This window comes from Brassica napus, chromosome A8 (genome assembly GCF_020379485.1).
Source record: "Brassica napus cultivar Da-Ae chromosome A8, Da-Ae, whole genome shotgun sequence".
NCBI classification, from domain to species: domain Eukaryota; kingdom Viridiplantae; phylum Streptophyta; class Magnoliopsida; order Brassicales; family Brassicaceae; genus Brassica; species Brassica napus.
Window position 1 is genome coordinate 3,343,096 of NC_063441.1, and position 13,771 is coordinate 3,356,866.

At 27.0% G+C, this 13,771-nt stretch overlaps 1 protein-coding gene across 1 annotated transcript; it reads right to left on the bottom strand.

Annotated features, from left to right (window-relative positions):
• Positions 1-8,024: 8,024 nt before the first annotated feature.
• Positions 8,025-11,671, bottom strand: LOC125576996. Its single transcript, XM_048737585.1, has 2 exons — positions 10,293-11,671; positions 8,025-9,920 (listed from the first exon to the last, which is right to left on the bottom strand). The coding sequence occupies exons 1-2, from the start codon at positions 10,455-10,457 to the stop codon at positions 9,558-9,560; spliced, it is 528 nt and encodes a 175-aa protein (XP_048593542.1). The 5' UTR covers positions 10,458-11,671; the 3' UTR covers positions 8,025-9,557.
• Positions 11,672-13,771: the final 2,100 nt, after the last annotated feature.

Here is a 13,771-nt window from a genome sequence, read left to right on the forward strand (position 1 = left end):
TTTTTTTGTTCTATAACTTTTGATAGCTTCCATCAAGATTATTTGAGTAGTTCAAATAGGAAAAGTACTCTGCATGATTTTTTAGCAAATGGAGCTGGTGTATATAGACACTTTAAAATCTATCTAATTAGCGATAAGTAACTGAAATAAGGAAAATAATATTTTTACATTTATACATTATAACAAAATTATATAATCATTTAATTTTAGTTAAAATATATGAAAAAATCCGGGCGTAGCCCGGAAAAAAACTCTAGTAAATTCTAAAAGTCTTTTGACACTGAAAATATTAGGTTCTATCATTTGTTTCCCATTAACTTCTACCCGGACAATTATTTTAAGGGTTACGTTAACAATTAGAAACGTATTTCTTAATTTCAATGACCTAACGACCATACATAAAATCCTAAAAATAGAAAGATGATGCAAATTGACAAATGGTTAGGTGATAAAAATGTGGGAGCCAAAGATGGGTAAATGTGTCTTTGTTTACAGGACCAATGGATTAAGAGTTTGAGGTGGGCAGAGTAAACGCAGAGTATCCCATGTGATCTCCACATGTCTTCTCTCTTTCTCCACTTCCATCCTTATTAACTATTTTCTTCTCTTTTTATTTATTTCTTTGTTGTATTTTCCACTTAATTCGTTTTCTTTCATCATATATTCCTTGACATTTAGACAGCTATAACAAAATATAACTTTCATTGGCACATAGGAAACTAAACTCATGGAACGCCACATACAACAATTCAACATTGTATACTTTCACAATCTTTTTTTCATATGATTGATTTTACTGTTACATTTAATGGGAAGTTCCTAGTCTAGTTGCATAACATATATTGATATATATATATATATATATAAATCTAGTAGGCTAATGGACTCACGAGTTGTGATCTAAAGTATTAGAAAAAATAGATTTTATATAACTTGTTTTCATTTTTTTTATCATCAAACAAACAGACTCGACTCTGTGAACCAAACTGGTAGCTCTGTATCCATATGAACGACGAAAGACGATTGTTTTCTTGCACTCCATACTAGACTATCCGCCTTTTGATTCTCCGTATGTGGTACATGAATGATCTCTGAACTGCAGAAACGTCTTCAACATCTTTATATTTTCCATATAACTTGTTTTCATAGTTTCTATCATTTTACTAGTTCACCAATCAATTTTGGCAGTGCTAACTAAAAATTTCAGAATAGAACAAAAACTATATATTTATCCATATTAGATGTTTAAGAACTTGTATTAACATTGAAAATGTCATGAAGTTTTTGTCAAAAAAATGAAAATGTCATGAAGTTAAGAAAACATAGTAGATGTAACTCTGAAACAAATGTATTATGTACCTATTACATATTATAATTAAATTATACAAAAAAATTAGCAACATGTAACACTTAGTTAAAAAAAAAAACTTAGTTAGAGTACACTTTCATTGGCAAAATTTCTCAACTTAGTATCCGAACTTAATAGTATTAGTATTTTAATAAAAATAGGTATGTGATTATAATATAATATCTAGCTAAAACAAATTTAGAACACATATATGCACACATATCGCAAAAAATTCTCAATTTTTTTGAAGATATTCTTCTCTCGTCTCTCTTACTTTTTTTTTCAAAACGTCTCTTTTACTTTTCTATTTTCTTTTATTATTAGTTAAATACTCGTTAGTATCTTCCAATGGAAATGCTTTTAAACAAGCTGTTTTCTTATTTAAAAAACAAGGTGTTTTATTTGTGGTTTATGTTTCTCTATGCTATAGCTTTGTTTATGAGAAAAAATGTTTCCTTTTAAGTTAAAAAAATGTTTCCATCGAAATTATTTGAAATAGTCACTTATTTTATCGGCTCCGTTTCACTTTTGGTTATTACCAAATTATTGGTTTCAGTTTTGATTAAAAAACTAGTTGATCAAAATAAACTTACTTAGACATGTATCGTAGTAAAAGTCTAAAAACCCTTTTATTTTATCCAGAGTTCTGAATGATATTAAGATTGACTTTCAGTTATTTGTATTGTTTTAGTCGTATTCCTACAACACAAATGTATATATGAATGATATTATATGTATTAATATATGTTATGCAACTAGACTAGGAACTTTCATTTATTTTATGTGTATATATGATTGTAGATATTAGTATAATTGTTGCAAAATCATTTTAAATTTATTATTTTTATATATTTAAAACTGTTTATATATGTTAAACTATATATTTATACATAAAATTGGATTTAAAATATACTACGTTAAATTTTTCAAAAATAATGCTATATATTAATTTTATACGAAATATATAAAAGTATATATCCGTATATACCTCGTTTAGACGTTTACCTATACGGTTAAACGCTATACAGTCATCTAAAGCGTAATAAACGCTTAATGCGTTTTAGAACAGTGGTATTTATAAATGAATACCGAAAGATTCCTTTTTGAATATGTGGGCACGTTTATTTAATAAGGTTTAATGAATCCAAAGAGTAACAATAAAATTAACGTGCATTGAAGTTAAATGGCACATGCAGTGGCCTTTGATTATAATATCAATCGATGTTCACAAAGCTATGCTCTGAGCGGATGATAGCGTAGCGCCTGAAACATATAATCAAAATATCATATAGCGCAAGCAGTTTTACGAATACAATATAACCTTTTTAAATTAATAATTTATAAATTTAATATAAATCTTTATAAAATAATATAATTTTAAATCCCAAATTAAATTTTTATTCAATTAATATATCGATAAATTAATATTTCTTCTATAAATTAATAAAAATATAGTTTTGGTGTAGTCTCAACATTATTAATTTATAGAAGTTTCAATGTATGTATTTTTTTGTGTGTGGTAATTTCTTCGGTAATAAACACAAGTACATTCTCACATTTAGAAATATCTCAAACCAATTTTACAAAACTTGTTTTTTTTTGTGAAATAGATTAAATTAAATTAAAAAAATTAAATTTATGTTATATGCTTTTATGATTTAAAAATAATAATAAATTTGAATTACTTTAGATTCAAACATTAAAAAGTATTGTGTACCAAAAACATTAAAAAGTATTGTAACTAGAATACATGCTGAGTACGTAAGAGTTCCTTTTCGAGACCCTTATACACCTAAATATATAGTGCATAAAAATCATGTTATTTTATAGAGAAAAAAAAAACTAATCTGCTCCTTGATTCGGAAATATAATTTCCCGGTACACTTGTAACTATAAATATTAGAGCGTTGAATTGAATGTGTAACATGATTAGGTTCGTAGTTTGTTTATCACTCATTTGGAGGCCCCCTCGACCTCGAGACACGGTGAATTTAATTATTTCCTTACAACTTGAAAGTAGCTAATTCTTTTATGTTGGTTATCTCATCCATAAATCACTATATATACATGAACTAACTAAACAAATGCAACAAAACATATTGCCTGCAATGCAAGAATATGAATCCGTACGACTAGGATGGATGTTTATTCGTTGTATCTAACCAATGTGACATTAATAGCAATCACGTATCAATTAATTCAGTTTTACTCTTCACCATATACATATTTTATCAGGGAGAAGAAATAGATGAAAAAGAAAGACCCAAAATCGTTTTTAAACTGAACTAGGTGGTTTTCCACGATTTCGCGGGTGTAAATATTTATGAAAATTATATATTGTGTTTATAATTTTATAATTTTGAATAATAAAAATAACTATTAAAAGTAACCTTTTTATTTTAATTAGTTTGAAAATCAAAGTCTTGATATTGTATAATCTTAGAAGATTAATGAGATATAGTGTTAATTCTATAAATTTTATTACAAGTTTTCAAAAGTTTTTTATGACATAATTTTTCATTAATAAAAAACAAATATTAATAAACAAGAAGTTATTTTATAACACATTATTTTTTTACATTATTTTTTCTACCACTTTATTTTATTTAGAAGTAAAATAGTTACAAATAATTAATTAACAGTTACAGTACTACATTTTCCACATGTATTTCGGCAAACATATAAAACATTAAGTACGTAGAAGTATAAAATAACAAAGAATACAACAAAGAAGTTTTATTATTCTTCACTAATGTTTTATATATGCATGTATCCTTTATTTTTTTCTATTACAAAATAAGCATGTCAATTTTTTTATAATCAAAAAAATATCAATAGAGTTTTAACTCTAGTCCCGTATTAATATATTGTTTCTGATTTTCAATTTATATTATCATAAAAAATTTTATTGATTAATATTATTTTAACGAATTTACAATATAATTTTATTATAATCAAAGCTATAAGAATTATATAATAGAGTATATTAACTTTAGTCTTGTATTAGTATAACGTTACAATATTTCAGTTTTATATTACAATAAATATTTTCATTTATTAATATTATTGTAAAATACTTACTATATATTTTCTGTTTTTAAATATACAAATACTTTAATTATTTCTGAAAGTAATAACTCGACTATACAATCAATATTTGTCACTGAAAAATGACTGAATATTTTTAAAATTGTATATTTCACTATTTTGCAACCATTGGACACATTTTAGAAAATATATATATATAGTGAGTATAAAAAATATTATTAGGTTGAGGTTAATTATTTTTTTGTAATCTACAATTTATTGTATCCACTATTAATTTAAATATGTTAAAATAATTTATATCGTACCATATGTATTTATATGTATATATTAATTTTCTATAATGTAATCTATTATATTTAATTGTTTCTATAAAATTATGTTAATTCTTCTAACTTTAAAATAATTAATTGTTTGTATGGTAATATATATTAGATTTGGTAGTTCTAGGATTAGTTTCCATTTTAGAACTTTAATTAAATAAATGAAAATTCAAATACCAACAACCAATCAAATTAAGAGAATTAATTCTAAACTTCACCTATGAATGACACATAAGAAAAAATCATTTAAGTAACTTCTCAATTAATATATAGTAGGATATATTAAATTTCTATAATGTAATCTATTATATTTAATTGTTTCTATACAATTATGTTAATTCTTCTAACTTTAAAATGTTTAATTGTTTGTATGGTAATATAGATTAAATTTGGTAGTTCTAGGATTAGTTTCCATTTTAAAACTTTAATTAAATAAATGAAAATTCAAATACCAACAACCAATCAAATTAAGAGAATTAATTCTAAACTTCACCTATGAATGACACATAAGCAAAAATCGCTTAAGTGACTTTTCAATTAATATATAGTAGGATTTGAAAGAAATATCGTAACAGAAAGCAAAAGAAAAAAAAAACGAATCTTCAAATGACAAAATATTTTTTTTTGATTATTCAAAACTGGATATATATTTTGATGGATTTTAGACGTCTTGGCTGATGGGAAACGAACTTAAACTCAACTTTTATTGGAATTTGAAATTTGGTCGTTATGTTGTTTTCAAAATTCCAAATATTGTGGGGTGTGTTCATGAGACTATAGAATTGCTAGGACCGCGATTGGAATTAAAGCATGATTGACCAGAAGGCCGAGAAAACAAAAGAAGAAATAATATATTGTTTAGTTTTGAGTCTAATTAACGAGGAGCGATTTAAGGTCTAATATGGTATTTAGTGAGCTTAGGAAAAGGTGAAAGTAGGAGTGGACACAATTACTCGTTACTTGTCTCGTATTCACTAGTACTACTTGATCGGTACTTGACCTGTTAAGTTGAGTATTTGGTCTGATCAACTCGAATATCAAGTAATTTATTTAAATTACTTGCAATTACAAGATAAATATAAAAATAAAATTAACTATTTGGCGTTGCTTGGCTTATTACTCGTTTTTATTAATGAACAAAAAAAAAAATTTAAATCATAATAAAATAACTTGTTTATATTTCTACTTTTTATATGTAAATCAAACATAAGTGATATATATATATATATAAAATCCTCTTAGAGTTTTCTTTCTTATATATTATATTTTCCAAATTAACTAAAACATAGAAAAAATAATGAACTATTCTTTATATACAATAAAGTTATTTAGCTTTAAATCATAATGTATGCTCAACTAATTTATAAATATTATCAAATAAATTGCAAATAATTTATAAGTAACAAATAATAAAATAAGACAAGTAATTTGAAAATCTATCATTTTTAGTAATTATTTAGAAACTGCAAATATTTGTTTTTAACAAACAAATATAAGTAAAAAAAATTTACTACCCGTACAAGCCAAGTCGAGTACCAATATATGAAAATACCAAATATTCGGTTTGCGTTCACCCAAATTTAATCGTGTTTTTGATAAGATCTCATTGTTTTTTTCTGGTTGAGTCTGGGATGAAGTGAAAGTTTTGGTCGGTCCAAAAGTTAGGTTTCTGACTTTATGGCCTCTACTACCATTCATGCGTCTATCGTCCCACCGAATGTTGCCATCTCCAAACAATAATATACATATATATATATATATATATATATATACTAGGATCGGTCCGTCCTACGGGCGGGATGTGGATTATAAAATAATTTAAACAGATAAAGTATATGTATAATAAACATTGGTTGTTTTTATGTTTCATATTTTTACATTTGTTAGAGAGAGGCATGTATTTGAGTTTGATATATTTTTAAGTATTTGGTAAATACACGAAATTCGAAATTACGTAATTCTGAACATATAATAACTGCCTCACGTCTCGAAAAAAAAGAAAAAGAAAAGCAAATAATAATATAATTTGCTATCTTTTTTTTTTGTAACATTATAATTTGCTATCTATAAGCAATATAATCCACAAACATCTGAACTCTTAGAAAGTAGTACATTTCTTGCACAGATGTTTCTTTTTGTGGAGATCGCAGCTTCTTGGGGGTTTGAACCTGTCCATGTTGGTTAGATACATGTCATCCAGAGTAATTCTGTAATCACTGAGTACTTTTTTGATCTTTCTCCGGTAGCTGTTGAATGTAGTTAACGTTTGTTCCCATTTTAGGGTGTCTAAAATCTTTTTCCCCTGATTCAAGTTTCCATTGCACAGCAGTAATAAACCATAAAGGTACGTACCCTTATCATGTTTTCCTTAGCTGATTGTCGTAGATAATCTAGTGCTTTGCTTGGGTTGTTATGGAAGAAATATTGATTTATACCTTCAATATAGAGTGCTTCAGGGTTATGGTGTTCCAAGCACAGCTCTATTAACTCTTTGTGTTCAATCGCCATCCTCAGTGGTTCGGATGCAAAGTATTATATTGTAGGTTAAAGGTTTTTGAAATAGGATGCTGGTGATATACTGATCTGTCAGATGTGTCTTCATCTGAGCTGTTCTCGCTTTGGTTTACCTCTGTCTCAGAGTCCATAGCATTGGTGACGTCGTTTGAATCCTGATGAGATGATGCGGCTGGGAGATCGGGAGAGAGATTCATTTCTTTGTGTTTCTTTTGTTTTTTTTTTTGTTTTTTGTTTTGTGGTTGATTGTGTGATATACGTGTGCAGTAGGTATTAGCTATGTTACATGGAAACGGAAGCGGGTACGTGGAAGCGGAAGCGTAAGGAAGCGCAGAAGCGAGATTTTTTAAAATATTAGGAAGCGGGTACGTGTTGGAAGCGTATATCCATATATAAATATATATATATATATATATATATGTATATGTAAAATTTTTTTAAAATTAGGACTAAAATTATATGATTTAAATTTGAAATAAAACATTTATTCATTTATAATAATTTTGAAATGATTTTATATTAAAACTGTAAAAATACACATAAATTATGTTTACAAAAAATATTATATTAGTTATTTTTAATACTTCATAAATAATTGACACAATATGTTTCAATATGTGCTATAGCTTTAATAAAAAATCTCAATGCATAAAGATAATTTATAGTATTATTTTTGATATTTATATATTTATAATTCAATATTCATTACTATTATTTTTTTATTTTATATAGATTAAAACTATGGTTTTATATTTTATTGATATACATTGTATTTAAAAAAAAAATAGAAGCGTGATTCCAAAACGGAATCATAAGCTTCCAACATGTTTTTAAAGAGAATATTTTAGAAACGTTTTGGAAGCGAGATTCCGCAAGCTTCCACAAGGTAGGGGTGGACATTTTACCCGAAATCCGAAGTGGCACCCGAACCCGATCCGAAAAACCCGAACCGAAATCCGAACCGAAGTAGCAAAATATCCGAACGGGTATTGAATTAGGAGAGATTGGATATCCGAACCCGAACGGGTAATATCCGAACCCAAATGGATATCCGATTCCTGTTCCGAAGCGGGAAGCGGACGTCCGATGAAGCTTCCGTGCAACGTAGGGTATTAGGTGTAACTTTATACCGCAATGAGTTTTTGAGTTGCATCATTGCAATCAGCATTAATTGCGTAGCTTCTGTTTGCATATTTATCGGTTGAATGCTTGATATTAGGGATAGTTGATATTGCTCTTTGATATGATTTTTTTGGAATACATATATAAGATTCTGAAACTATATTGTATAAATTAATTGTATATATATATATATATTTCTATCAGAAGTAGCGGGGTTTTTTTACCACCTAGCAATATTATGGATGTAGTAATTAGTTACTTTGTGTTCTGTATTAATATTATTACTATTATTTTTATTTGTTATGTTACGTACCAGCTATGGGGGGGAAATTTGAAACTGATCCACAGGAGTTGATGAATAAATAGTTAAATACATAGGCATCGTAATTTATTAATATGTTAAATTTTATTTTAATTTTAATTTAAAATGGAAATAAGGATCATAATTGTTTTACAACAATTTTATCTATGTACTTTATTCTTCATTTTATAAATTATAAAATTTTCTAATTTTTATAAAAATTTTAAAATATAATTATTTACTTTCTTTTGATGTTATTTTTGTTTAAATACACCAGTAAGTCACATAGGTTTTTAAATTTTAGAATTAGAGTTAGTAGAGCAAAGTTACTTTCTCTTAGTTAATTTTTTTTTTTCATGTATTAAGTTGTTTTCCATATTTTCTTTTAAACTAATAATTTATGTGATATTAAAAAACAACTTATTCATTTTAACTAAAACTATTTTATTGTTGAATAAAATTTCATTTAAAACATATATATTTTTATTGTTGTATCAATAAGGTAGTATGGTTAATTCCACCGATATATTAAAGTATTTGAAGCACATAGAATATGTGATTTGGGCTATGTGTATGTAAACGTTTAGTAGACTTTGGGTTTGTGTCTTTATGATGGTTTCATCAAACCGGGAGTTGGTTTACTTTATTAGCCGACAGAGTCGTTGGTCTACGAAATGTAAATTGCAAAACAGAGGAAAGCGTCTATAAACAGAGTAAAATTTGTAAACCATGTTTTAAATGTAAATTGCAAAACAGAAGAAAGCGTCTATAAACAGAGTAAAATTTGTAATCCATGTTTTCAGTCAGTGTAAGAAACGTCAATAACTCAATGGCTGTATGTCTTGAGTCTATTTTCACACCAAGTATTTCACCTATGACGTCCACATAAAGTATGAGATATATATCACTTTCTTACAAATATAAACAGACCATACTCTTTACACACAGAAGTCCAACAATATAAGAGGTACGTGTCAACTGGGAGCAATGTACCTGGAAATTGAGTGTTTGTTTTGGCTAAACCAATCATCTCAGACTGGTTACGAAACCGAAATGCTTCCTCGGGCAAGGGGGATACATGATCAGTTATCTCCTCAAAAGTGGTGTTCTCGTTGAACCTGATCAACAGAGAAGACTCCGTGAGCCGGAAGCTCTGTGCACATCTAGAGACATCAAAACCGGACACGGAAAACATTGTTCCGACAATGAGTCTCTCCCGGTATTGTGGGAGACGGCTTGAACTGATCGTCACTTGCATCATGGTTGCCTGAAACATAGTTAGGAATCTATCAGTGTGAATCAACGGTGTAAATTTTAACAGATTATCAGTACCGACTCTACATAACAGGAAACCAAAATCTTTACCAAACAACCGGATCAATACTAAACCGAAATCTATTTATATATTAACAATCACGTTACAGTCCGCACAGAGTAATAGATGGGACCAGCAAGATTTTATTTTTCTAGCAACAAAATAAAAAAAACTAAGGAAATTTTTAAAAGTAGGACACGGTCAGGTTCACCGAACAATATCAACCACATAGACAGCCTAGTGCTCACAGAGGAATAATAACGGCACTGTTAGTATTAACCCAGAACGATTGATACAAAGAAGAGAACAGGAAAAATCACTCACCTTAACATCCACCATGAGCAAATCCATCCACTTAATCTCCCCACCACACTTAACATTCCTAGCCTCCCAGAATCGAAGCAGTCTGGCCTCTACAACGGATGAGCACTGCCCAGATTTCAGATCGGAAAAAGCACGCGAGTTAGCCATTAACAGAGATGAGCACATAGATATGAATATGACTGAGATGTGTAGAAGAGAGATGTGGATATCGCGATTAGCATAAGAGAGAATTTATACACGATTTCGCCGACGAACAACGCAATCGAAAGGTCTCGTAGTGGGCTTGCGAATTAAGAGGATTTAAGACGGAAAATCACAACACATAGCGTTACAGAAATCTGAATCGTCCCTTTCAACCCGGAAGCGAAGAACACAAAGATGCGCTCCAACCCGGATTAGGGTTCCTACCAAATTCGTTGGTCTATGGGCTTTAAATTCAAAACGTATTACAAAGCCCAAACGGATGCCCGGAGGAAAACGAATTACAAAGTATGCGTTTCATTAAAGCGTGACACGTGTCAGACGCTCGTGAATCGAATTTGTGCGCTGGACGCTGACGTGGATAGGCTGGGAGGGAAGCAAAGCCTTCTTTATATATAAAGATATATACACGAGACTACGACGTAGTATTTTCCTTACATACGACAAATTTTCTAAACTGCTAGTACCATGACAGTCCTGAAATATCAGAGGTCTTATTCAATTATTTATAAAAAGTTTTTTTATCAATTTTCTAATACCAAAATCTTATTTTTTATTTCTTAACAAATAAAATTAATGAACCTGATTAAATACGTACATCAGGATTAGAAAGGTGCTAATTAAGCACTCCGGATTGCAAAATAGTGATACTTACCAACTCAGATTTATCCACCTGTGTTGTGTTGACAGACGATATAAATATCTAATTCACAGTACAAGCAACCAGATCTGTCTAGCATCAGTGGACAAGCTCTATGGGACTAGTCAGTTGGGCTTCGGTCCACCGGATCCCCCAATTAAAAAAAAAACGTATATTTTATTTCAGTTTTGATATTAAATATATTCATATGTAGATTATAATAGCTCACAATCTAATTAGTAACTGAATTTTCTTTTCCTTTTTATTTTATTTGAGTTTAACTTCTTATACATAATTATATATTATTATTTTTTAAATAATTAGAGGTCCCGACAAAGTGAATGTCCCATTGAACTGTTTCAAATAATTGTTCAAAGCTCCAAAATACATTGCTATTTCTAACTGCAAATATTACTATAGAAAACATCCACTTCAGCTCACTTATATTTTCCCTTCTAAATATATAGATACATATATTAGGAGTTTTTCTACATCGTATGCAGAAATAATTATTTTAAATATAATATTATTTTATTTTGAAATATATTTGTGTTTTACATTTTAACCTAATTATTTTTATATTTTATTTTCACCGGTTTGAGAAAATAATTTATAAACTTAATATATGTATTTTTTATATTTGAAATTAAGGTATACGATATATTTAGATAAATATTTATTAAATAAAATATAATTAATATTTTATTATCTTATATAATGTACTTGTAATTTAATTGAAGCTTAATTAAAATTAAATTTCACTCGTAAAATATTATATTATAATAACTTTTAGATTTTTGTATGTTTTACTTAAAATACATTAAACTAGTAAAAATTAAATTAATTTTTAATTAAATTATTGAAAAAAATAATTTAAATAAAAATTTAATCATTAGCTCTTAACAAAAATATATTTGATTTGCATTGTTTTAGTTTTGTATTTGTTAACGTACATCTACAATTAACTTTAATAATATACATATATTTTTATAGCATATGATTTATATGTTTGTGATGTACAAATTAATGTATAAATTTTCTATATTTTTATTTAGTTTAATTTATTATTAAAGTGGTATATACATATTTATTTACTTTAATGATGATGTATGAATAATTAGTAATTAATATATTTTAAAATCATAAAATATTTTTTTTCTCAATTTAGTGGTGATACAAGAAATATTTTCATTACAACATTTTAAAAATCCTGTAAAAATGAATATTTATAAAATAAATTTGTACATGTCACAATTAAGTAATTTCATGTCATATTTTTCAAAAGTCATGTCATACTTTTAAAAGTCATGTCATTTTTTGAGTTGAGAATGAATATAGTGATGAAACATAATCAAATCAATTCACAAATAGTTTGTGGATTGTTTGTTTTAGCTAAATAAATTAAACTGGTAAAACTAAATTCGCTAATTACCTTAATGAATTGATAAATTTAAATAAAATTTTAATAATTTAGCTATCATTTTTATATGATTAGCACCGCTTTAGTTTAGTGTTTGTTAAGGCACACTTTCAATTAATTTAATTATATACATATATATATATATATACATTTATAGAACATATTATATATATATATATAAGTTGATGTAGAATTTTTTATACCTGTAATTATATTTTGGTTACTTTTTTATTAATGTGAAATATGAGTTATTAGGTATTATCATATTTTAAAAATCTTGCGAGAAAATATATTTGTATAAAGAAAAACTACTTTAATGGAGATATATGAGTCATTACTATCATATTATTATTTGAGAACACCCTTAAATGAAAACGTTATAATTTGATTGGCTTCCTATTTCACAATGGTGACGTGGCTTTTTGATTGGCTCAATGTTAAACCGTTTTTAATTTTGCGTGATTACCTTCTCTAAACTGTTTTCAATTACCGCTTTAAATCAATCTCGGTTTCTCTTTAATATATTCTCTGGTTACGTTATGCTAATCAAACCTCTCTCAGTTAGTATCCTCTAGTCTCGGTTTGGTACCTATATTGAATTGTTTCGAATCATATATTTTAAACCTTATTGTACATACAAAAATAGTTGGTTACAAAACACTACATACTATGTGAATCTACTGTGAAACATATATCTATCTTATTAAAAAAAATTGTGTTGGACTAACCTTTATTTTGTAAGTTTTTAAATTAAATACATTTTTCTACTTAATATTTAAACCTACATTAGATCACTAATATTCATTTCTTTATACTACTACCCTTGTTTCCAAACAATATATTCATTTCTTTAAACTACTATGCATGTTTCCAAACAACACTATAATTAATTTTTTGTCCAAACAATATAAAATATTATATCTCATCTTTTTAATAATTTCTAACAATTTTTTTTCACATTATTTAGATATATTAAATAATTTAAAATTAAAAAATTTATAAAAACCGAAAATAAATAGAACATATTTTTACAGGTTTAAATACTACTAAAACATTTCAACTCAAGTAACGGATTATATTATTTATATTTCCTAAAAAATGGTTATATCATTTATTTAAGTAACATAATAATTCAATAATACCCATTACATAAAGTATATATAAATGTTATACATTGTACGATAAATATAATAACAAAAATAATATTCAAAATATTTA

What these genes read in the sequence shown, in the direction of transcription:
- LOC125576996 (XM_048737585.1), bottom strand. Translation starts at nt 10,457, where the DNA reads ATGTGCTCATCTCTGTTAATGGCTAACTCGCGTGCTTTTTCCGATCTG. An exon ending in TGCTCATGGTGGATGTTAAG is followed by an intron (nt 9,921 to 10,292) that starts GTGAGTGATTTT and finishes ACTATGTTTCAG; the next exon opens with GCAACCATGATGCAAGTGAC.